This window comes from Vanellus vanellus (genome assembly GCF_965231255.1).
Source record: "Vanellus vanellus genome assembly, chromosome: 1".
Lineage (NCBI taxonomy): Eukaryota > Metazoa > Chordata > Aves > Charadriiformes > Charadriidae > Vanellus > Vanellus vanellus.
This window is the reverse complement of record NC_138905.1, coordinates 27563436-27588474: the sequence shown is the minus strand read 5'-3', so window position 1 is coordinate 27588474 and position 25039 is coordinate 27563436. Positions and strand designations below refer to the sequence as shown.

At 41.7% G+C, this 25039-nt stretch overlaps 1 protein-coding gene across 1 annotated transcript in view; it reads right to left on the bottom strand.

Moving 5' to 3' along the window:
• Positions 1–6761: 6761 nt before the first annotated feature.
• ANKRD26 (ankyrin repeat domain containing 26) overlaps positions 6762–25039 on the bottom strand; it is a 62495-nt gene continuing 44217 nt past the window's right edge. Inside the window, exons 26-35 of the mRNA XM_082498613.1 lie at positions 24849–24942; positions 23185–23262; positions 22374–22508; positions 21219–21331; positions 20664–20805; positions 18571–18852; positions 17646–17881; positions 16635–16881; positions 8809–8854; positions 6762–8360 (exon numbers count right to left, since the gene is read on the bottom strand). Of these exons, the coding sequence (XP_082354739.1) occupies positions 8212–8360; positions 8809–8854; positions 16635–16881; positions 17646–17881; positions 18571–18852; positions 20664–20805; positions 21219–21331; positions 22374–22508; positions 23185–23262; positions 24849–24942 (1522 nt within the window). The 3' untranslated portion in view covers positions 6762–8211. The remainder of the gene's footprint in view (positions 8361–8808; positions 8855–16634; positions 16882–17645; positions 17882–18570; positions 18853–20663; positions 20806–21218; positions 21332–22373; positions 22509–23184; positions 23263–24848; positions 24943–25039) is intronic.

The following is a 25039-nucleotide window of genomic DNA, read 5'->3' as shown; positions in this document are numbered from 1 at the left end:
GGAGCACAAGGGCACGTGTGTGTGTAGCGACTTTGTCCACAAAAACATCTTGAATTGTCCTGCCAGCTACTTTTTGGTTTATACTCTAGATTTATCTTATCTTTTACTTAGCGTCGATGTTTCCAGCAGTGATGATTACAGTGCTCTGCAGAGAAATGAGTGGAAATTATACAGGAGGAGAAATCGAAGGAGCTGGATTTGAAGTAGTGAAACCCATAAAAAAATAGAAGTAAGCAGGTGAGAAAACTGTTGGACGTGGACAAAGTTAGCTTTCACAGCAGTGCTCATTATAGCAAAGTTCTCTTTAACACAGATATCGTTATTGTGCATATTGTTCATATTATGAGAAATACTGAGAAATTGTGAGAAAACATTCTCTACTCAGAAATACTGTAAGGCACTAGAATTTCATATGGACGCTTCCTATCCTAAAATGTTATTTTTTGATGATGGTTCTTGCTTTGGATTTTTGTGCTGAAGTCTTTGGGAATGCTCACTTGTGTAATTTCAGACTACAGCTCTGCTTATGATGCAGATGGAAAACTGTATGCAGATAACGCTGTGATGTTTCTGCAAACTGGCCGGGGTTGCTGGCGGTGCCTGGCAAGGGTCTGCAGCATTTGCACTGATGGAGCATGCCGGTGACGTAGTGACCTCAGATACAGAATGTCAAAAATTGTATTCAAAGCAACATGCATGCAAAGGACCAGGAAAAAAACCCACAGCAATAAAATCCCTGGCTATTTACAGCCATTTCAAACTCAGTTTATAGCATTTCCAATGAATAAAAACAGTTCTTGCCAACCACCACCTAAATACGCCTTCATCTATACCATTTCGCGTATACAGACTGGGTTTACGGGAGTTCTGTCGTGCAGCGAGTTGCAGTGCTGAAGAGACGCCAAGGCAGGAAGTGATTATAGCGAAGGAGCCGATGCTGATTGAAAACGTGTGATGCTGCGGAGGAAATGTGACACAATAGAACCTCAGTCAGTTTGGAACTAGATTTCAAAACCAGGGCGCATTAAGATGTAAACAGTCAATAGGACCGGGGCCCGCCTCTCTCCTAACAATCAGATCATTAGCAGTGGGAGCGTGCAGGGTGCTTTCCATGATTGAACGGCAAGTGCCGAATGCGCGAAAGTGCGTGCTCATCGACGCCCAACGGAAACGGCCTTCTTGCTTTTTGCTGTGTTTCTTCTACCGCTTGTCCCGACTCATCCTGGATACAGGAGTTGAGCGTAAGTGCAGCTTGAATCTAGGAAGTGCAAGTGCTCAAGGTTTTTGTAAAGGCAGGCTGGAGGGTCTTTTGTCTAACTATAGCGGGGTAGGATTGCTCGCTGGAATTGCACTTCTGATTTTCGAGGCTGCCTCCCTGAAAAGTCATCAGCTCACATTCAATTAAAACTGTCAGGATGCGAGTGGAAACGGTCTCTGATGAAAAACGGAACAGAATTCGAATAGGTAGAGTTAGCTATTGGTTATAATTTAAGTGATGCTTGTTATGTAGGTGAAGGGGGCAGCTCCCTGTTTTATCAAGAGACGTCTCGATTTGGGTAATAACTGTCTATTTATTCTTGCGGCAGGAAAGGTAGCTGTATGCACAGGACTTTGATAATACAACTGGAGATGCAAAGTGACTTGTCCCTGAGGCTGCGGCAATTGGCAGTTCATCAGCAAGAAGGTGACCGGCAGTAGTGTTCATGTAGATGCCGTGGCTGTTTATAAATGTGAAGGAGGCAATTTTTGTTTGTTTATTTACAAAGATGCCTGGAGCTCCATTCTACATAGAGGCACTGCTATAGACGTCTGGGGATGGGCCTGTGAGGTGGGAGCAGAATTTGTGTACTCCGTTTCTACAGTTAAAACAGAAATGGCAAGAGAAGATAAGAAGTGAAAATTGTCCTTGTCATTTGCGATACATGGCTGTGCTCATAAGGCCTAACTAGTATGTGGTCCAAATTAACCCGAATAAAACATGAACTGTGCTCCTTGCCTGTGTAAGAGTCACTGTCCTTGTTGTGCTTATAGCGGTGATTAATTCAGTAGTAATAATTAATAATTCATCATAGTTAATAGGTAGTAGAGTGGTCAGCTATTACAGTAACCTCAGCTAAAGCAGCGCTTAAGCTTAGGGAAAAGTGGTGCTATCGATGAAAAGCAATTTGCATATTCAAGGTTGACAGTGTCAAGAAATACAGTTTTCATCAACTTGATTTGTGGGTGCAGACAGTGAACACCGTCTGCTACGGGCAACGTGTCACCAAAGGGTGAGAGGAGGCATAAGTCAAACTGGCGGTACAGTAAAAACTGGATAACTAGTTGCCAACCCCTTGTCCTGGGGCCTTTTCTAGGTATCCCGATACCTCCCAGCACCCGCACGGTGTGCTGGCGGCCTTCTGGCTGTCACTTAGGTCTATTGTGGTGATGATTTCCATAGTCTTCTCAAACCAGCTCTACTAGGAAAAGGCATGCAAAGGCATTATAATTATGAGCCGATTAAGAAGGTGTCCTTCACACTGCTATTTCTTTAAGCATACTGCATTGTTAATCTGTTTTAAAAGTTAAAAGAAATCAGTGAGCAAACACCAACATAACAGACACTGGTACGAGGAGAGATTGGGAGAGCCGCATAGAGTGTAAATTAGCACCAGCCAAAGGTCTTCTTGCCAATTACTTGGGGGGTTACGGGTAAATAATGGGTACAAGTGACAGCGGTGAGAAACCTGACCCATGTTCATGGTGGAAGGTGTTGAGGCACTGAGGAGTTAAGTGTTGGGTTAGGTGTACAAGCTGTTCTGCTTTGCCCCACAAATGAGGCAGAGAGACTATGGTGGTGGTGGCAGTGGTGGTGGTGGGGGACACTGGAATAATAATACCGTGCTCCAGCTGCACCCAGGCCCACCACAGAGCCATCAGCCTTTCAAAGGCCCACTGCACCAGCCCAGAGGAGCAGAGAGGCCCAAGGGTGGGCAGGAACCCAAATTAGGGACTCAGAGGAAGGGACTTACCCTCCCATGGTGGTCTCAGGAGAGTCTCAGCCCCATGGTTGAGGTGTGAAACCATCAAGATGAGTCGACAGCTCAGCTACAGGGCAGGCTGTCTGTGCTCAGCTGCTGGAGGGATCCACATTGTGCATACCTGTATCTATGTTTACAGACATATCTATATGCCTATATATATCTTAAGCTATACATATCTTTGTACCATCCTGTTCCCATCGAGTTACTGGATTCGGCAAATTGCTCACAGTAAGTACTGAGTAGCCAGATTGCCCTGTTAGGATAAACTGTAAACAAGTGAATGATATTCCATGTTAAGGACGAGAGCTCCTAACAGGGCTGCAGATGCGCTTGATCCTGTTGTAGTATAGTGTACCTAAATCAAGAGCTCAAGGCAATAAGAAATGAGGTTTGTGACAGGAATCCTGGGTGACTGGATGAGTCGGTGTCACTGAGGAAAGAGGCTGATTGACTCACTGTTGGTTCGGCAGTCTATCAATCCTGTGCCTTGTGAGCACTGAGGACCTGCAGGCTGATGTCCCAGGTTGGCCCATTCCCTGTGGCCCTGCCCAGCCATCCTGGTGCTGTGTCCAACCCTGGTCACCCCCACAAGGCCTGATCCTGATGCTGACCCTGGCCTGGGGACAGACTTCCCACCTGACTCATTAACAGAACTTGCCTGGTTGGACCTGGCCACAGTCTTTGGGTTCACCCTGATTGCTTTCCTCTGGAGTGGTGGGACTGGGCTCTGGCTGGCAATGCCCCTGCTCCCACTGCTCCATCACTGGTCATAGCTGCAGCTCAGTGCTTGGCAGCTGCTTCCCAGCAGCTGGCATCCAGTACAACATCTTCCTGGCCTCAGGAGCTAAAGCTGTGGCCTCAGCAGGGTTTCTTTTGCTTCATAAGATTGACTCTACGTGCACAACTGCCCATTCAAAGGAATTGGCATCCATGCCAAGGAGACACGTATGCAGACCTGCATTTCAGCTTTCTGTGCAACACACTACGTCTGCACAGACCCTTTCAGCAGACAGAGGTTGCCTCATGGAGGGACAGCCAGCCTTCTGCAAGGAAGTAAGTAAAATACCCCAAAGATCCCCATGTGTGGCTAGATTTTCAATGGACTTCTGACTCTCGGCTTCCTATTGATAGTGTATCACCACTGCAAACCGGCGAGCAGTTCAGCATGCCCATTAAAATCACAGCTCTCCACTTTGTTTTCAAGTATCCACTTAGTTGATTTCTCCCATGACAAGCCTGAAGACACCAAAGTTGTTGAGACCATACCAGTAGCTGGCTGCAAGGCACGCAAGTATTATTCTGCCCCCGTATAAACTGAAGAACATAGCATGAAAAATAACTTGCTGTAAAAAAATGAAACCGTATGATCTGTTACTGAAACAAGATCCCTAGTTTTAGTAGCGCTGGAGGGCACCAAAGGCTACACGTAGACATGGACTGATGATGAAAGGGTGTTTTTGTTCTGTGTGTCTGGAATAGCCTCAGACTCCAATTTCTCCAACTATCTAATTTGACCTTGCAGGTCTGAGTCAAGACCATTAATATCTTTCTCCTTACTAATGCCATGTAAGACATCAGGCACGTGAATGAAATTGCTTAATTTGGAAGGATGGGAACACAGGAACTATAATATGAATAAAATTATGTAATCTGCTGAAAAGCAGACCATGGCTGGAGCCAAAAGGGTTGGAGAGAAGGGACTGATGACTGCATGTTACAGAGGAGAATGCTGAAAGGAGGAGACACTGCCAACGCACAGGTAGACTGGCATACCATAAACAAGAAGCTGGATGTTATTTCCCAAAGTATGGAAAGTGAAGCTGCAGCTCACGTGGAAAAGGACTGCCTGACACTATGCTCTGGAGCTGAAGGTGTGATGGGTATGGTAGAAACCAAAGCTCATATTGCAGGGAGAGCTCCCTAAATAAGGCAGAGTTGAAGAGATGGGGTTTGGTAGTGGGAAACATCTCTTCACATAGTGTGTTTGCTCATTCAAAGTCTCATACGTTTCAGCCTTAATTAAGGAAGATGTTTTTTGTCTGATGCAGAGCCAAAACTTCCTTGTTCTGGAGTGCAAAGGACAATGGCAGGGGGGTGCAGGAACAAGCTGAAATTCCATTGTTCACTTGCAATTTACCTGTATTGCGTGCATTGTATGAACAAAATGAAAAAAAAAAAACAACCTCAACATGCACCCACTACATGCCAGCAGTACGTGATCAAGCACTGAGGCACGAGGTAACTGGTCCAGATGCTTAGACAGAAAATATGAAAGATAAGACACCTACACAAAAGATCAATTCCCCGTTTTATAGAACAGGATACAGCTCTGTTTCAGGATAAGTAGTGACCTCGTGTATTGTCATGCAATGCGGTAGCAGCACCACTTTCAGGGTAGCTGGGACTGTTTCCAACAAGCAGCAAGAACCAGCCACCCTCTTCACTAGTGAATGAGAAAACAAATGCAGCAACTTTGAAGTTAATGGATTGACTAGACTTTCCTTTGCCCACTACCCTCATGGTAACGGTTATGAACAATTGTTACGCAAGATGTTAACACTGGCTTTCAGTTCGGTTTGTCCAGCAGCCAATAACCTTCACTTCTCACCAGGAGCCAGCAGTAAAGGAGCATTTACCTTTGGCTTTTCTAGGCAAACAGAACTTGTAGCTTGTTTGGTTTTAGTCACAGGTGGTTTATCTCTATATCCAGATGAGGGTGGTGAGAGGTGCCTCTAAGGTAAAGGGAAGATGAAAACAGGACAAAGTTGGTCGGTATGCTTATAGGACACCAGATTTATATTCCCTCTGTAAAGTATCAGTAAAGCAGTTAGAGCTGCAGAGGTCAGCAATGAATTATAAGCCAATGCCTGGGTATTTCAGAAGTCAAGACTCACTGGGTGGACATACTAGCGCTATGGTAGCACTACTCAAGCAGCCTTTAATTGATCTTTCAAGCCACTACTCTGCCAATGAATAAAAATGAAAAAACCTAATGTTTTGTGGCCACTATTCAACTCATTTTGAAGACAGCAAAACTTGCTTTCCCTTACTTACACTGTTTGCTCTTGAGGAAACTTATTACGCTGTTTGCTCTTGAGGAAAAAGCAACTGGCATAATGAGATTTTCTGAAACAGAATTGTACGTTCTGTACAACTGATTTTAAAAATCTAGCAATCCTCTTGCAGCTACTGACCCAGATGGGTTGCTAACCTAGCTTAGCAAAGACATTAAGAAACACACTTGCTTTTTCTTTGGAAAGGGATCAGGAAGTTCCAAAACTGAACTTGATTGTTATGGTGTAAGCCAGAGAAAGCCTTGCTAAAGTCAAGGTAAGCAACACACACTGCTTTCCCTCTGTCCACTGAATTACTCACATCATCGTAGGAGGCTACCGGATTGACATGGCATGATTTCCCACTCTGTAAACCCATGCTGACTCCTCCCTGTCACCCACTACCTTCTGCCCAGACCACAAGAAGGATTGCTCTAAAATAAAGGAAGAATCTGGGAATATTAGCAACACCTCAACTCTAGTTCACGATCTTAACACAATTGTGCTTCAAGCCTCCCCAAAAGAAAAGGACACAGACACATGCTGGCCTTCTGCCTGGCCTCCAGGATAGGCCAAAGATGCAGCCATGAACAGAGCTGAAGTGAGCCAAGGAGACCTTTGGAGAGTTATATGGGCAGGGAAGCAGCTGGAAAGCAAAGTCAAGAAAAACAAAGACATGTACTAGATTACAAACTTTATTAAATATCAAGTTGAACCAGAATATCTGGAATTAAATACAGTGTATTAGCTTCACAAAAATGTATTCATATAAAAAAGAATAGTGTCACAGCAGCATTCATTGCTTTCCTCACTGCCTGTTAACTCAAGTCCTTGAACTAATGGGTAAAATCCCCAAATTTTTCCAGTCATAATTCACCTCAGTGAATTCTTCCTTTTCCAGAATTGGGACTTTGTTCTGTAATCTTCTGATCACTAGTGACTTTTGCAGACAGGAAATGACAACTGCAAATCTTCAGTAACAGCAGGTAACTCCCTGAAATACATAAAACTGCTTGCTTTATGGACACAAATGTCCCACAACACTGGATAACATCTGGGCTACAGCCACCATATCGTCAGCTGCTAGCAGCAACAAAGAGATTTGCTATCCTATCACACAAGTTTTGGAAAGTACCGAGGAGACCGAAGGTTCATATATTAACATTCCTTTTTCCCCCCTGTATGAAGTGTTTCAGGTGCACCATAGTGTTGATGTAGGAACTGCGGATGTCTAAAGCTGCAGCAATTTTTAATACAAAAATCAACATGAATACCATGAGAGGCAACGGGCGCAAACTGAAACACAGAAGGTTCCATCTGAACATCAGGAAACACTTTACTGTGATGGTGAACAAGCACTGGCACAGGTTGCCCAGGGAGGCTGTGGAGTCTCAATCCTTAGAGATACTCAAAAGCCAACATGGTCCTGGGCAACTGGCTCTAGGTGGTCCTCCTTGAACAGGGGACTGGACCAGATGACCTCCAGAGGTCCCTTCCAACCTCACCCATTCTGTGGTTCTGTGATACAAAACAAACATACCAAAAAGACCACATAACAACTGTCTTGGCACTACTATACACTCACAGTAATTTTAAACCTAAGGCGCATAAAGTGACAGCAATGTAAAGTGCCCTATTCTCCAGCTTGAACACTGGTAAAGCTTTCATTTTATCAGCAGAAGTATTCATTGCATAAGGACTTAAGTAGCGGGCTCAAAGCACATAAAAATAATGTCCTAAGCATTATAATAACACTGGAAACATTAAAAACACATGAAGTGAAAAGATTAAACAGAACAAAGGGAATGCTTTTGTTAAAACACAGAACATGAGTGGAGCAAAATAATGCATCTACCTTAATAAGAAACATTTTGACAGTTCTGTCAAGCTCAAGAATCAAGATTAATCAATCTGATAGTCAGAAAAAATAGATATGGTTCTTATTGTGAGTGCAAAATTAAACAACTATGCATCAATAAACAGGTAAGTGCAATGTGCTTGACATCCATTTAATGGAGTTAGAATTTATGTTCAGACTGCAATAAACATGTTTTCACATCTGAACTGTGGGATGGGAAACCATAGATGCACTATGTAAACAAAATGATTTCCAGAGCCTTTCCCTAGCATTTTGTTCAAATCAGATAATTTTTGGTTAAAACATCCCGGTACTCCTGTATTGCCCTGCAAAGAGGATCCTGGTCAACGTGGAAATTTTTTGAAGATCCATCAGTGGATACCATGGGAGAAGCTCCAGCAGACCCAGTTTCAAGTTCAGCAGTGGCTAGGGAGAAAAGAGACAAGATTGCTGGTGTTACTTTAACAGTAGACAGGGCCAGATAAGTCATTGTAAAAACATTATGGGTAACTGGAGAGACTGTAGTCCAGAAAGAGATGTAAAAAAACTTCCACGGGTACATAACAATGAAAGGGCTAGACACAAAGGAAGAAACACGTTTTTTTCCACATTTGCTTATCAGTCAACAGTATTTCTAAAGCTAGTGAAAGAAATTCCAGAGGCTACACACTGAACATCTTCAGTGAATCCACAAATTACTCCTGCTTACACCAGTGCTAAATTTAGCCCCCCTTCACAAATCTCAAGTGCCTGTTTCCCCTAAATGTTCAAAACACTGATTTATTGGAACACTACTCCTAAAAACCATTATTTTAAAGAGTTAAGAACAGTCATCTTTTTCCTTAAAAACATTCCTAACGTAATGACACATTACCCTGTTCAAGTTCTTTAGTGATTTTTTCATCCAGTTCCCGCCGTACCTAGAAGTATACAGAAAACATGCAGTAAATATTTTAACAGTTGAATTTTTGTAGTATTAAACTTCCAAAACATTCTTAAACCACACGCATAACGTCATAAAAACTGAAAATATCAACCCAAATAGGAACACCTTGGTTTGGGGTTTGATTTTTAATGAAGAGAAACTCTTGGTCAGCCAGGCTGTAGCATTCTCATTGCTGAGCAACATTAACTGCAGCACAAAACAATCTGTAACTCACCAGCTGGTTTATAACTGGGCATTTAAAAAAATATACAGGAAGAAAGCACAGTGGAGTTACTACAATGAAGGTATGGTTAAAGCCTATCATCAAATACACGAGCAGAATGTCAACTAAATGCTGAGATATGCACAAAAGCCATCCACAGGGACAAATTCAGTTGAGGCTGGCTTCTGCAGCTTCATAAGAGAAAAGGTGCAAAAGCAGCTGCTGCAGGATTGACATATACCGTTATATAGAAAAAAAGCACGCGCCAATATTCTTCTTTTTTCCAACTTACGATGGAAAATTCAAAGAGCTCCTACAGGTCATGCCAAGATTTTTCTTTATTGTTATTGCAAATACCATGACACATGTATAAAAACACACACAATTTTTTCTTGTGAACTTCATACTAAGAAAAGATAGCAACCGCTACAGCTTCTACACAGCAAGTGCTGTGGATTTTATTATGTAAACAAAATCAGCTTGGATCACCAGAAAGGAGCACTTAACCCTTTCTCCCCTAGAAGGTGGTTATTGCTACTAATTAAGTTATTCTCACTTATGAGTCTGACTTCTAAGTCTTCATAAGAAGAAATCAGATCTTTTGAAGAGTCATAGTCCAAGCGCTGTATGCTGTTGTTTACATTTGATGATACTTTTGACTCTGACATTTTTTCCATCAAGTCTGTGACACATAGAAGCGATTTTCAAACTAGATGCCATACAGCTTCCAGGCCTATGGCCACAAAGATGCTGAAAGGCTTGGACCGCATCAGCCATGTGGACAGGCTGACAGAGCTGTGACTATTCCTTTGCTGGAATAGAGAAAGCTCAGGGGGATCTCATCTATGTGTAAAAATACCTGGGCGGGGGAGTAAAGAAGATAGAGCCAGACTCTTCTCAGTGGTGCCCAGTAAAAGAACAAGAGGAATAGGCACAAATTGAAATAGAGGAAATTTCATTTTAACATAAGATTTTTATTTTTTTTTTTTAAAAAAACCCAAATTCTAAGATTGATCAAACACTGGAACAAATTGCCCAGAAAAGGTTGTGGAGTGTCCATCCTTGAAGATATACAAAACCTGCCTGGACATAACCCTGAGCAGCCTGCTATGGCTGACCCTGCTTTTAGCAGGGGTGGAGTTGGACTAGATGATCTTCAGAGGCCCCTTCTACCCTCAGTCATTCTCTGATTCTAGTACTGAATCCCTTGTGGAATAAGTATTTATCTATGAAATGAACAGGCTCACCTAGCAACACATCAACAAAAAAAAACCCAACACACATAAAACCCCCAAAACCTAAAACATTGCACAATCTACTCAACAGGCCACAGACAGCAAGAGCCTCGGGAAGGGAAGCACTCTGCACAAGAAGAGCAGTAACAGGCAGTAACTCTAAGGGCCAAAGAAGTGGGGCCGTGAATCAGCAAAGTGGAGGGAAGTGCCCTGTCTCCAGGACTACAGGGATAGCTGAGACCAAATTCACCAGCTCCTCCAAGAGGAGGACCACACAGCGGTACTTCACTGGAATAGTCCGTGCCTTCAGAGACCTGTAATTATTTTCAAGCAGGCACACGCAGCAGCAAAATCCTGAGGAGAACAGACCTGCTAACACGTGAAATGAGACACAGATAACAGAAAAAAAGCAGGAAAAACTAATGCCTAGACCAAAAGCTGACCCCAAACCAGGACCGATCCTAAGCAAAGCCATAGTAGTTGAGGTGTTAGAAGAAACCACTTTCCCTGGTTTCTGGAGCCTTCACAATGACCAGAAGGACCACAGGACCCTCCACAACTTGTGTGGATGAATCAAGAAAAGAAAAAGATCTTGTTTTGCTCTTATTCATTCCATGAACATCTTTGTGATTCTCATCCATGCCTAAGGAAAGAGAAATAGGTGGAAATAAAGCCAACACACTGATTCCTGAAAAGGGAGCAAAGAACGAGGCAAAATACACCTTTGAGGACTATAACTTGCCTCCACTGTCCTCTTTCCCCCCAGCCCCCTGGAAAAGGCATCACAGCTGACTACCCCAAACCTCCTGAGCAGGTACTTCTCATCTCACTGCACATCTCTTCAGGTGGTAACATACTGAGTTCCCTTGCAGCAGTCACCTTCTCAATAATTCTTTTTCAGAAAGCAGTGTTGACTTACTACTTACCCACACGGGTTGCTTGAGCACAGAGTAAGTTGGATCCTGTAAGACTCCATGAGATGATACTTAGAGTCTAGGAACTCAACTTCAGAACAGTACTGGTTCTCCAAGCACAACCACTCTTACTACCAAGAACTTGTTGATCATCAGAACTGGCAAGGAGGGTAAGCCAGCCTACTTCTATAGTTTAAAGATGTTCTATTATAACAGATCCAATCCATACATTGTCGTCTTACAGATGGTTAACTACCACAGAAACCATAACATTGCAAATCCATAAAGCATAAAAGTACTCGGCAGCAATCATTCTTTCACTTGGACAAACTAACAAGTTCAAAATATTTGCAGTATTAGGAAAATGTGAATGTATCAGTAAGTTTTAATCAAAATCTAAACGCATAAATAGACAAAGCATTTTGAGTATAAAATACCACCCAACATTAAACAATTCTGGCTACAAACCTTGTCATGTATCTGGCTGCAGAGAAGAGAGAAAAGAACAGATTTTTGATTAAGGAGCTGAAGAAGAAAGAAAAACGGCCTTCAGTTCAAAGGTCTTCAGTGAGAAATAATAACATGGCCTATATGTAAATGAAGCAAGTAAAAAAATCTAACAATACAAAGACTGCTACAATACAAGAGTGCAGATGGAAAATGAAATCAGAAAAGGAATAGAAATTGAGAGATACAGTAGGAAGCAGACATTCCCTTTCTCACATTACGTATGAAAACTGGTTTCATAAAACCACTGACTCTGCTAGCTGCAGCCAGTGTGAGTTCACTATTATTTTCCGTCAAGGCACCCATATTAATTTTCACTAGCCTTTAGCACAACTGTTAGAATTTAAGCTTGACATTTGCTAAACCCAACAACAGGACTCCAGTCCCAAAATCTCCCTGCAGCACTTACAGCAGACATTCCTTGCCTTAGTCTATGGACTAAGGCAGCAGTTCCTAAACTATGATACACAGACCACTAACAGTACCTTATATTTTTGTTTCATCTGCTTGATTCAATTTAGTTCTGGATGGTGACATGCTAATTCATAAGCAGTCTGGGAGTCAGTAGAACAGATCATAAAAAGACAAAAAGGCTGTGTCAAAGATTTCTTTACTCCTGTAAAGGACAAGCAATACACCCGTACATCCTTCTTATGACACAAGTCCTACAATATTTCAGCCAACCTCCTTCCAGAACATAATGAACTGCTAGTTGCTACAGTCACTGTTTGTAATTACATGCCCAGAATTTTTCAAGTATTTGTAATTTATTCCTCACTACTGGACGAATACTACTACTAAAAATAAAAACAACCAAAAACCCCAGAGACATTTGCACATGATTGGGATTTTACTGGTTAAGGAGCTTGTGTCAGTATGAACTTTTTTATATTTTTCAAAATACTTTTGCACTGTCATTTCAAGGTTATTAATTTCTGTAGCTTATATATTTGATAAGGAGGAAGGGGCTATACTGTAGTGGAAAACATTTATTTGGTTTTTTTTCGTTGTTGTTTTTTAAATAAAATGTTCATTTTTTGCTGAGCTTGCAACATGACCATCTTCAAAATATAAGGCTACATGCACCACCACAAACATTCGCCTCTTGTGTTAAGTAGTGGTTTAGGAAAACTGTGAAATCTTTCAAGCCTTTAAACTCCAAGTTCCTTAGTTATGTCTAAAAGCAGCAACCATGTCTGCTTGCCAGAAGAGCACTTCTTCCTCTTGTTTGCAATCAGCACGATTTACCAATGTTTTTTCCAACAGTTGCATGGACAAAGAATTAATACCAGCATTTTTTAATAATAGCAGTGTGAAGTTTTTTCACCTTCTTGCCCCTGAAGCTATTTAAAAGCTTTTGCACAAACCAAGTTTACATAAACATCCTCCTCTTAAGAATGGTGTGTCCTCTACTTCAAGTAGCCTTTCTCACCTTGAGGAAGTGACTGCAAGAGTCACCAAATCTGCACAGACAGCTTTGACTAAAAAAAGAAGTGAAAGAGGACTACCTAAGGCACACTGCAATTTAAGCTCCTTATCTCCCTGTCATTATGAGCTTTAGTGGCAGGAGCATTTGTAATCTCCAGCCAAGGAGGCACTTCTCAGCTTGAATTTAAAGGCAAGACAAATTCTGTAGAAGGGAACCAGGTTGCTGGAAAAAAATCTGAGGCATAATTCAAGCAAATGGTGAAGTGAAGAAAAGGCTTAGAGTCAGAGCAACTCTTCTGTCTTTAAATAATCTGGTGAACAGGCAGAGTGCTACGCAGGACAACCAGCAAAGTACTTCAAAAAAGACTAAAACTGTCATCTCTGAATTCTTTTCTCACGCTCCAAATTGTCTACTGAATGACACAGGACTCTCACAGAAATGACAGCACAGACTGTGCATCTGGCAATTTTGCATTTGGAAACTGATCGAGATTCACCACACACTACTGTATGCAGAAGGACACATGCAGTTTTTCCCTTTTGTTACTTCCTGACTTAAAGCCTTATTTTCCAATTCAATCCTCCTTTTTAGACGCACATGTCAGGAATCCTGTACTTTCAGTTTCTCAGAGATATGGTATGGCTTCAAATACTGTTAATGGCATACTGTACCCAGATGAGGAAACTGAAGCCAGGAGTTCTATGTGAAATACCCACTGAGATGCACGTCCTCTAGCAACTACTGCACCTCTGAGAACCCTGTTCCTTTTTTCTGAAGGACTCCGAAAGAGAAGATCAGGTCTTAAGACTTTCCTGAATACACTGAACAGTGACTTGAGGCCACAGACAGTGCCATTACAATTAGTCTCAGTTGTTCCCTAACTGGCGATTACAGGAAGAAGTATCACGAAAGGACGTGCAGCTGGATTTAGTTAACAGGGAGGATAAATTCACACCAGTGATTCTCAGTCCCAGAGACCAGCCTTCTGCTTTGATTGAGGGAAAACATAGCACCCTGAGATTCCCAGCTTTTTCTTAAGAGAACCTGGCAGAAATGGTAAGAAATGGGTAAGTTCTCTGAGGATTTAGCAATATAGTTTTACTCACACTCATTCAGGGAAGAAAACTGTAGAATACTATATTAGAATTAAAAGCTAATCCTGAGAAGACAAGCAAACTGTGTATAGTAAGAGCCAATTGTTGTCAACAGAGGAGCTGAGGATAAAGTAAATGTCTCTGTAGGTTGAAAAAAAAAATCAGAGAGAACTTCAGGGAACTAATTCCTATTTACAAAACTGACCTAGGAAGGAAACATTTAGGTATATAAGAAAGCCCCCAGGCTAACAAACAGAAAACCCCACCTACAATCAGTAATTGCAGACTGAGGAAATGTCATACATAATTGTTCAACTTCCTTGAGAGTCTGCTCAAGGCCGATGTTGGGGTTTTTTTTTGTTTGTTTGTTTGTTTGTTTTTTGTTCTCTTTTTTAAAGCTCCAAAGTGAGCCCTCAAAAAATAGTACCAAAACCTAAAAGCACTCCCCAGCATGGCAATCCATCACAAAACACGAGAGACACATGCTCAGAAAAGAAACTTTGTGGTTGCTGTTGAAGTCAGGACACTGAGTGAGAACAGGATCACCATTTTCAGATCTAAAGCACACTTTCCTTGGAATTGGCTCAAGTGTTTTTCACAAGTAGATTTGGGAACCATTTTTCACAAAATTTTCAAAGCAGTCTATGTAACTCTTTGAAATACATATCTGCATATGTTAGCAACTTGATAAAAACAACGAGCTATGAAATAGCCTTTTAAAATACTTAATTTTGTAATATACTTAAGGGAAGCTAGTAAACCAGTAAAGGTATCTATCTTGATATTGACAAAACTTTGAGACGCCCAGAGTTCCAATTTCTTCTGGAAAATTAAAATGGAAAGGATTACCTGAAGAATTTTACTGTAATTCAGTTAAGAAGCACAGAGTACTCCCACCTTCTTTCCCTTCATTGTATTTTTTCCTGTTTCTTCTTCTTCAAAAAAAGGCACAACTGTTAATCCTTTTCTTTTAAACTAGGGCAGCTTTTTTTCCTAGAAGTGGGATGGTTTCCTTCTTTGCCTTTTTCTTAACATCTTGGTCCCATCTCTCTATCCTTTCTCTTCCTCGCTTGTTCCCCGCTCCCGACCTGTCTTGTTCCCTTGTACTGGCCTTCTCATTATTCCATTTTTGCAGTGGGCCCCTGAATTTTGCCTCCTTTCCACTGCCTGTATGCAGAACAGCCCTGCAGATGGTACAGTACAAATCGCCTCCTGAGTTCTTTCTATACTGTATGTCCACCTCTCTCACCTGAAAAACACATTCATGGTGATACAGAAAAGTTCACCTCTGTAACTGACACTGCTACACATTACCTAGAATGCTTTGTCTGTTTTTGGTGGGGTTTTATGTTTGGTTTTTTTTTTTTTTTTTTTTTTTTTTTTAAACCCAGGTGCAGTATGTAGACACATTGTTTAAATGGGTGCTTTCCAATGTGGGTGGGACCACTGACCTGAGATGCACTTACAAGTGAACAAATACTTCTCAAATACATTCAACAACAGAATATGCGAGGGATAGAACACTGCCTGACTAGAGAAGCTTGGCCGTGCCTCAATCCTATGCTAGATGGGAAACTGATTACAACTATTGACATCTGGTTTCCAAATCTCATGAGATTTTACCATTCCGTGAGAGATACGCAATCAAACTGACTGCTAATTACAGGGCATACTTTGACCAGAGGTATTGCAGAGGTTGCAGCATTGCTGCAAGATCAGAAAGCCGTGAAGACTTCCCAAGTAGTTAAAGTTAACTTTTCACGTAATAACATAGCAGGAACTCCAAAATCAAATGCCTCCTATGCATAGCATACAACCCACACTGAAATATAAAGTGAAAAGTTATGTGATCCCGTTCATATAATCCTATTTTTGAAGCATCCCTTTGTTGGCATTAATGTACTAAAACAAGTTTGAGCAAAGACATTTCCAGAATGAAGATCAGAGAAGAAGAAAAAGGTGTCTCAAAGATGCCTGAATGGGATTTTGCTCTTGTCAGAGTTAGCTGTTCTAAATGGGTCATACATACTATACATTAAAATTAAATTAAGAGCTTAGCTGGGAACTTCCTATGCCACAGTATTCTTATCACAGTTTCTCTTGTAAAAGAATGTAGTTACACAGTTCATTATTTAGATGTCAGTATTTTTTTGGTCTTTGAGCACTCTTGGAAATTTGTACAATCCTGATAAGCAAAAGTCTTAACCCCTACCACATACAGTTGCGTACTGTTTTGATGATTAGCAGTTGTTTTGGCATATCAGACCACATGGTTTGGAACTACAAATGGCTTCTAACTTTAGGCTGAAAAGCATAACCTTGCTTATGGATACTCTTTAGCAGTAGTTGATAACGGTATTTCAAAATGCTTACCTTAGCCACATAGGCTTCAACCCTGTTCCTTGAGGATAACGCGTTCCCGGTTGAGCTTAGGAAGCTTCCTCCTAGGCTTAGACTTCTGTTCAGTGCCAAATTGTTGCCAAGATGTCCCAGTTCAGCTGAATACAGAACTGGACTTGCAGCCAGACCTCCACTGACAATGCTGCTTGCAATTAAAGATTTGCTTCTATGGCGCTCCTGAAGGAGCTTAGCGTTGGCTTCTGCTAGTCTCTCATTAGCTCTGAAATATTCAGAAGTATACAAAGAATTATCTTTGGTAGTAACACTTTTGCAAAGTTACCCTCCAGGTCTTTGACTATTATTCGACTTCTGACAGTGCAAGGGATTAAAAGCATCCAAAGCAAGAACATAATTTGATCTGAGTTTTTTTGGAGAACCTATTTCTGAGAAGTCGTACCACCTGCATGGAGCAGCAGGAGTTACCAACATTTAGGCCTTCTCAGCATTAGGGTTTCAAAGCAATCTGTGAATGCCATGTGTTTACACAGCTGCTTCTGAAAGGTATGTCACCTGCATAAGAACTCTGGGCTACTCTCCCTTTCCCAAGGAAAGCTCAAAACAGACACACTGCTAAAACGGAAGCCAAAAAAGATATTTTGGTTTTTTCCTTCACAGAATCAAATTCTGTTCTCTGAAGGGCCTATCCTTATTCAATCAGTATAGGACGTGAAATTTATGTTTTCTGCCATACACAGAATAAGAGGAGGAGTGTTAGAGATTGGCAAAAATCCTGCCTGTTAAAACACAATCAAATTAAAAAAATACCCTAGTAATGCCATGATCAGTGGTGTTACTGCTGGAATGCTAAAAAGAAATTAAGACAGTTCTAATGAAGGGGAAGGGTCTTAAGGTACTTTCCTCAAAAATATGCCATCTTATGCTTACATACATAATGCTGACCAGATGCAGAAGCGGGATTTCAGGAGGAAAATGCATGAGGAAAAACTAGTATCTTATTACTGTTCCAGAGAAGCATAGACTTACCTTTCCAGTTTATTTGCTAGGCATCTTCTAATTTTTACTTCCTCCAGATACAGCTCCTTGTACCTTTCCACTTCTGCCTGCGTGGATTCTTTTTGAAAAATACTGTCTTGTTGGGTATTTTTTATCCTGTCCAATTCACATTCCAGATCTCTAATTCTGTGTTTTAGCTGGTTTCTCAGTGAAGCGTGATGACTGGCTCTGATTTGCTCTAATCTGTCCTGGGAGGCTGCCTGCGTCTGAAGCAGATATTGCACTTTCAACCACCTCAAAGAAAAAGAGAACTCTCCCCACCAGTCAATTGCATGTACCCAATTTCAAGGGCCCAGCTTTACTCAGGAGGCAACTATGCCTCCTCACTGCCATCAACAATCAAGGCAGAACCCTGGAACTACCACGTTAAATAATTCTTTTCATTCAGCACTCTTAGCACTATTATTCATCAAAGCTACTAGTGAAAGAACATTGTCTCTGTAGGACAGGGCACATAGAAAAGGATTCCTCAAAGAAATTATGAGGATCCCTAACCTCCACCCTCCCCCACCCCCCAACTTTGGTGACTTCTTTTCTGAGCAACTTCCCTTGTACCATGAAGGACCTGTCTGTCTGGCTATGACAACTGTAAGTTGCAATACCCACTCAAGGATAAACAGCAAGAATAAGACCAGGGGACAGCGATATATTCCCAAAGAACTGCAAAATGGAAATCTACCTTGGGCAAGCTTTTGACTCAGGGACCTGCAGGCACATTATACACACATGAAAGCACTCTTGCCTAACCATATTCCCTTCAGGAAGGACAGAAGTACAGCACTAACACACAGAATCAGGCACCAAAAATAAAATACTAAAAAAAAAAAAAATAAAATCACAGCGACAACAAAAGTATATAATAGAGACTACAGACACATGTGAGAAATTCACTTACCTGCAAAAATAGATTGACTTCTTGTAGTTTTTGTCTTATTTCTTGTCCAGCTCGTTCTTCCATCTCTCTTTTATATTGTTCTATTTGGCTGTGATCCACCATGTTAGTTTCCAAACGGTGTTTGAGGTTAGCCACCTCTTCTTTCAGCTGGCATTTGCTCTTCTCCAATTTTTCATGGTTGCCACGCATGGTGGACAACTCTTCTCGCAAATCCTGATTTTGTGCTTCTAGATGCACGCATTTTTTAGACTCTATCTCCAGCTGCTGGGAAAGTTCACCAACCTGTACACAGAAGGAAAAAAAAAAGGAACACAGAGGGATATAAAATTAGTCAATTCTGTGAAAATCAGTAAAGGGGTTGGCCATCGAGACAGTATTTATCATCTGCTGAGTCAGTATTAAAACCAAAGTGAAACCAGGCTTTTCTTTTACAAAAAGAACAGCTTTCACATAATTTCTGATAGGATTCCTCAAGGTTCCCTTCCTTTCTCAGGTCTTCTGCAGTAGGTCACAGAACAAGAGGTACCAAACCAGCAGCCTTTCACCCATAGGGCTAGGTTGAAAAGCACTAGGGCTATTCTTCCGTGAGATGCTTGTACCCTCATGGGAAAACAAACACACCCATAGCTAGCCACCTTCTGGTTTCATCAGAAACAACATGGTTCATGCTTTAGAGGAATTGTTTACACGGTGTCAATGCAGTCAAAGCTTCATTACAGAACAGACAAGACAAGAAACGGATACTCTTTTTTTTCCATTATACTGAAAGATTTGTAAATAGTGGTTCAGAATACAGTTTTTACAGTAGTGATGGAGGAAAACATATTCTCTTTAGGTCAAAACTGCAGTTTATTTTCAAAAAGTTGCAGGAAATATCAGACTTTCAACAGGTCCCTAAGGTCAACTACAGCTCTGTCCTGTTCCCCCCTCCAGAAACATACCTTTTCTATGCCTACTGAACATAAAACATGATGTCCTGTCTTTTTTTAATAAAAATGTAGAGGAAACTAGCATATTAAACACTTGAAAGAGTCTCTAACAGAAAGTAGAAACTTTGGGCTTATTAGAATCTGCCTAAATGCCTTTCCCTGTCGTTCAAAATAAGTCTTCCAAAAAGAAACACAAAAATGCTACTAACTGTTGGACTAAAAATGAGCAACTGCAAAGGCAGTTGACTCATTCTACAGTACCATCTAAATACAAACATAGCTCTGAAACATGGCTGCCTTATCAACAAATCTGAGTAACGAGTGGAGAAGTAGACAAAAAGTTACGTGCTACTGAACAGCCAGAGCAACGTCAAAAGCACTTCTGGGAACTCTATTTCTGGGTCCCCATGACTAGGGAAAGGTGGGCTGAGACAGCTACTATTGAGTAATACGTACAGGACTTTTATGCATCACTTCACTGCATCATGCCCTGGGAAGCAATGACACCATTTAGAAAAGCAAAACCTGAACTGCCTCCTGCTCAACTTGTGCCTAAGACAGGGCTCAGGGGCTGATCGTGGGCAAAGCCAACTTCATTAGTTGTTCAAAGTATGTCAGTGTTACTCCTGTCTTCCAGAGAAGGAATTAATCTGTCAGACCTAGAAGATGCTGCCATGGTCTCAAGCTGCTCTGAGCCCTGACCCATGGACATGACCGGGTTGGACTGCAGACCTGCCTGCCCCTATGGACTCGCCTGGTGATGTGCACTCCTGGCTCACCCCACTTACTGTCTCCAGGTTTGTTCTGCTCTTCTTGGTGAGGGCCTGTGGGACTGCTCCCTAGTCCGTGAGGTCACAGACCCCGACAGCCTTGCTGTGACTCTTGACTCACCCTTTTTCTACAGAACAGCCTGCCCTTGAAATGGCCTTGCAGATACTGCTTTGCACATAACATATTCATCTTTACCCATAATGATAAATATATCAGTATCAGTTATAGTCTATCCATAGAAGGACCACCAAGAAAAGTCAATCAATTCCAAAACACAGCCAAAAAAAAAAAAAATCAACAACATTAAAAGAAGTATAGGGAAAGAACAGCACAGGTTTCAAAAGAAAAACCACCACCACCAAAAAAAAAAACAACAAACAAACCAGAGCTCACCTTTGTTCTTAATCTACCAACTTCATTGACCATTTCAGAATACCTGTTCTTCATTTCTCCCTGCAAATTAAGCTGGGACTCTCTCTCTTTCTCCTCATACACCCTTAGTTTCTTCATAGCTCTGTTCAGAAGTCTCTTCAACCTACGCAACAAATTAGTGGAGAAAACAATGAAGCAAAGGAACAACTGGTCTATTTCACATACTCTTACGTAAACAGTGCAGACACGGCTTCCTTCATCTTTAATATGCTTGATGCACCAGGAATTTCTGAGAAAAAACACCATTCCCATGCCACAAATCAATTGGAGGGTCCAAATTGCACCTGAAAAGAGGAATAAAAGACCTCCTTCCCTCCCAGGAGAACTGCAGGGCAACCTGTATGTGCAGTTCTTTTGGCAGCTATTGTAAAAACTGTAGGCTTATGCACCTAGCAAGAACTAACACAAGGCTTGAATTTGCTCACAAACAGTTACACACACCTATTTTTATGTTAAAGTTCAATAAAGCTTGACTTATACTCAGGGGTATCTCTTCACCATCCTAAAACACCATACCTCTTACAGTCTTTCTGCAGTTCGATGTTTCTTTTCATTTCTTGGTCCAGACGCAGTTCGACTGGGCGTTTCAACTCTACCAGCTTCTTCACTTTCTTTCTTTCATTCTCACACTTTCAAAATAGAAAAGATACATGACACATACAGCATAGGAACAGTATCTACATGCATTATGTGTATCTAGCATTCTCCAGAGAAGCTGCAGCACATCTCTATCTGTTAGCCAAGTTCCACAGAACACCAAGGGATAGAATTCCTGAGAACATTTAATCATTTCATGTTTCACATCAAACAGGCCAATACCTAACAGAAACAGATGCCCCCACTGAAGCAAAGGCCACCCTCTTCTAATGCTTCAAGGCAAAAAGATGGAAAAGATGCTGGAGAACTCTTTCAGCAGTTCCTGTGCTCATAGAAGGGATTACGTACGTATGCACGTCACAGGAGAACATAGATCAATCTAAAGCTTTCTTGGGATCTTCAACGACCAGCAGGCAGGGGCTTGTGGAGGAATGTGATCTTTTGGAATTCTTCAATGTTTTATTCCCTTCTGCCATTACCTCCATCTCTTTGTGACTATTTACTTATTCACATGTTGTTCTTCCTCTTGGTGTTTTCTCAGCCAAACCAGAAGAGAGCTGGCAGCTGTTTTAACTTTGTACTTCCATTTTTCCTCTACAGAAAAGGAAAGAAGGGAAAAACTGCCCCTTGGAGACTGGCAGCCATTTCTTGTTTCTCAAGCACTAGTCCAGAATTCCTTCAGTACATTCTTCTGCAAGGTTTTTAAGCTGATGTTTCCCCGAAAACACACAGCAGCTTCACCATACATTGCACTGGCAATGTTTTAACCCTGCCCAGAAACCAAGGGGTCAGAAGATGACCAGAAGGAACCCAAAAAAGAACTGGGGAACTGCAGCCGTGCTCAACAGATAGCAAACCACACTGGGAATTCTTCCCAACAGAACCACCCCAGAATTTACACAAAGATACCCAGCTAGCTTTTATTTGCTTCCTGGATGATCCCCAAATCACAAGATACTCAGAGCCTGAATGGCAGGGATAACAGAAAAAGCTGAGTATGTAAGAACGTGACAAAAAGGTGAACACTGTTCTTCTGGGTATTGGCTAAGCATCTGGAGAATCTTCTGGACTCACCTGTTCCATGAGTTCAGCCTTTTCCCTGTCAAGCTGAGCAACACGCTCTTCAAGGTGGAATCTTGACTTCAATTGCTCTTCCCACATGCTGTGCGAGTCCTTTAATGTCAGACCCAGCACATTCTGCTTTTGCATCTGTGAGAGCAACAGTGGCAAAAGAAAATACTAAGGTGACTGGAAAGACAACGCTGCACTAGAAAGCAGTAACTTTAATGGAAACAGGCCTCCTCTCCCCATCCAATATCTATGGTTAAGCTTAACACGGAGTGTAAAACACACCTCAGGAAACATAACCAAGAACAGCAATTGAAGCTGGTGGAAAGAACAAACACTTTAGAAGGGACAAGATGAGGTTTCATCTTTGGGGGATAAGACTGCCGCCCCCCCCAAAATCACCCTACAACTCCCAAGTCCAGTCTCCTCTCTCAGCTTTCAACCACAGATGTCCTCCCTGCCCACAATATCCATCTTACCAATCATCTGCCATGGTTTAACTCCAGTAGGCAACTAAGCATCACACAGCCACTTGCTCACTCCCCCCTGCTGGGCTGGGGGGGAAAATTCATCAGACAAATCATACTGATGAACACAAGTATCTTGCACACTACACCACAGCTACAAAACACAGCAGCAGGGAAATGAGGAAATTTACAGCCTTTTCCCTTGAGGGTACCTTGCCCTAAAACCAGAATGGTATTTGTCAGTTGAACTGTGCCTGCACAGCCCACCTGATCTTTCCATTGATTACCGGCACACAAGAAAAAAAAATATCAAAGACTAAAACAGTCATTCACAGAAGCCGGTCATATACCTGCTGATGGTGGTGGTCCTCTGCAGCTGCTTGTGTTGTCTGTAAGCTAGTTATCAAGTCTTCCAGGCGGTTATGAACCTACAGAAGCATTAAAAGAAGCAAAAAGACACACTATGACTTTCCAGACTGAATTTTATGCCTCATTACCAAACATAAACATTACATACACCTCTTTATTCCTATCGTATTTACACCCAACACCAATGGTCAAAATGGCCTTAGCTTGATGCCATTGTAAAATTGTTAGCAATCATTATCTCCGCTGTTTGCTTTAGGGAGAGAGAACACCATGCGGGATACAAACAATCTTCAGTGAAAACAAGCAGGAGTAGCTTTTACCATCCACAGTACATTTGAAAACCATGTCCTGTTAACCAAAGGGAAAAGACCAGCATCGTGACTGCTTTCCCTCTTCTCTTATCAGTGCTTTCCCTCTTCTCTTCTCAGTATCAGTACATCAGAACATTCAACTTTCACATGTAGTTATTTTCAAAATCTCTTCAGCACTAATTAACGACTACAGTCGTAACAAGAACCATAGCTCACTGGTTACAATTCAAAAATAATTTGCTCCATACAGGCCACACATGAAAGCACCTTATCTGAGTTTAAATTAACCACTGCGTAGAGGCAGAGGGAAATTCCAAGGCTTGCACTTAGTTCTGCAAATGATACCACAGATATTCCTCTTCAAACACACAGAAAGTGGCCAAAGGAAAAACAATTCTGCACATCAAAAGGTCTGGGCAGTATAATTTTTGTTCCAGTCTGATGATGCCCGTCAGGCCTTCAGCACAAAGCGCCTGGCATCAATATCCCCTGTGGAATTTCCATGAGTTAACTCAGTGAATACCTTTAATGATACACATTGCAACAAGTGTCTGAAGCAGCATCTGATGTCACAATGGATCTAAAGCAGACAATAGTTACACCAGTGTATTAGTGTCAAATCCTTACCTTTTAGAGCATTAAGTAGGACCTGCTACAGTAGCATGGGAAAACTTTCAAAACCAGAAACCTTGGGAATGGACCAGGCTGCTTTCCAAGCAGACTTTATTCAGCAGAATGCAGGAACCGAGCTCCCCTAGGCTCTCCAGGAAAACCTTATGTTAAAATTTCCTCACAGTGTCCCGGTTTCAGTCAGGAAAGTTAATTGTCTTTCTAGTGATTGCCGTGACAGGAATGTTAACAATACGTATTGTTTTAGTTGTTGCTAGGTGACCTTTATGATTTTCAAGGACTCTTTTCAGCTTCCCATAGAAGCTAAGAAGGAATATAGACAGAATAATGGAATAGCCAATAGAATATTCCGTACCATAGACATCATTCTCAGTATATAAATGGGGTTGGCCAGGGGAGGGGGAATCCGCGATCGTTCCTCAGGATGGTGACAATTCACTAGGCAGTGAGAATGATTATGTCATCATTATTATTTTTATTTTCCTCTTCTGTTATTGTTCCATTAAAATGTCTTTATCTCAACCAATTTTCTCCCTTTCTCCTCCATTTTTTCCTCTTGTCCCTGTCCTTCTGGGGGGGCGGAAACTGGGGGGTGAGCAAGCAGCTGCTTGGTCCTCATTGCTGGCTGGTGTTAAACCATGACACACAGAAACAGGTAACTAGACTCAGGAGCTCACAAAAAGGGAAGTTTATGACTAGCTTACTGAGGCAGAGGCTTGCAGATCTCTCTGAAGGGCTTCAATCCTATTGCTTTGTTGCTGGACTGTGGCTTCCAATCTGGCATTTTCAATTTCAAGGCTTAAAAAGAAATACAGGTCTTATTATGGAAATCCACCAGAACACCAATTCTGTTATAACAGTGTGAAATAACATAATATAAAATAAAAGCATGCTT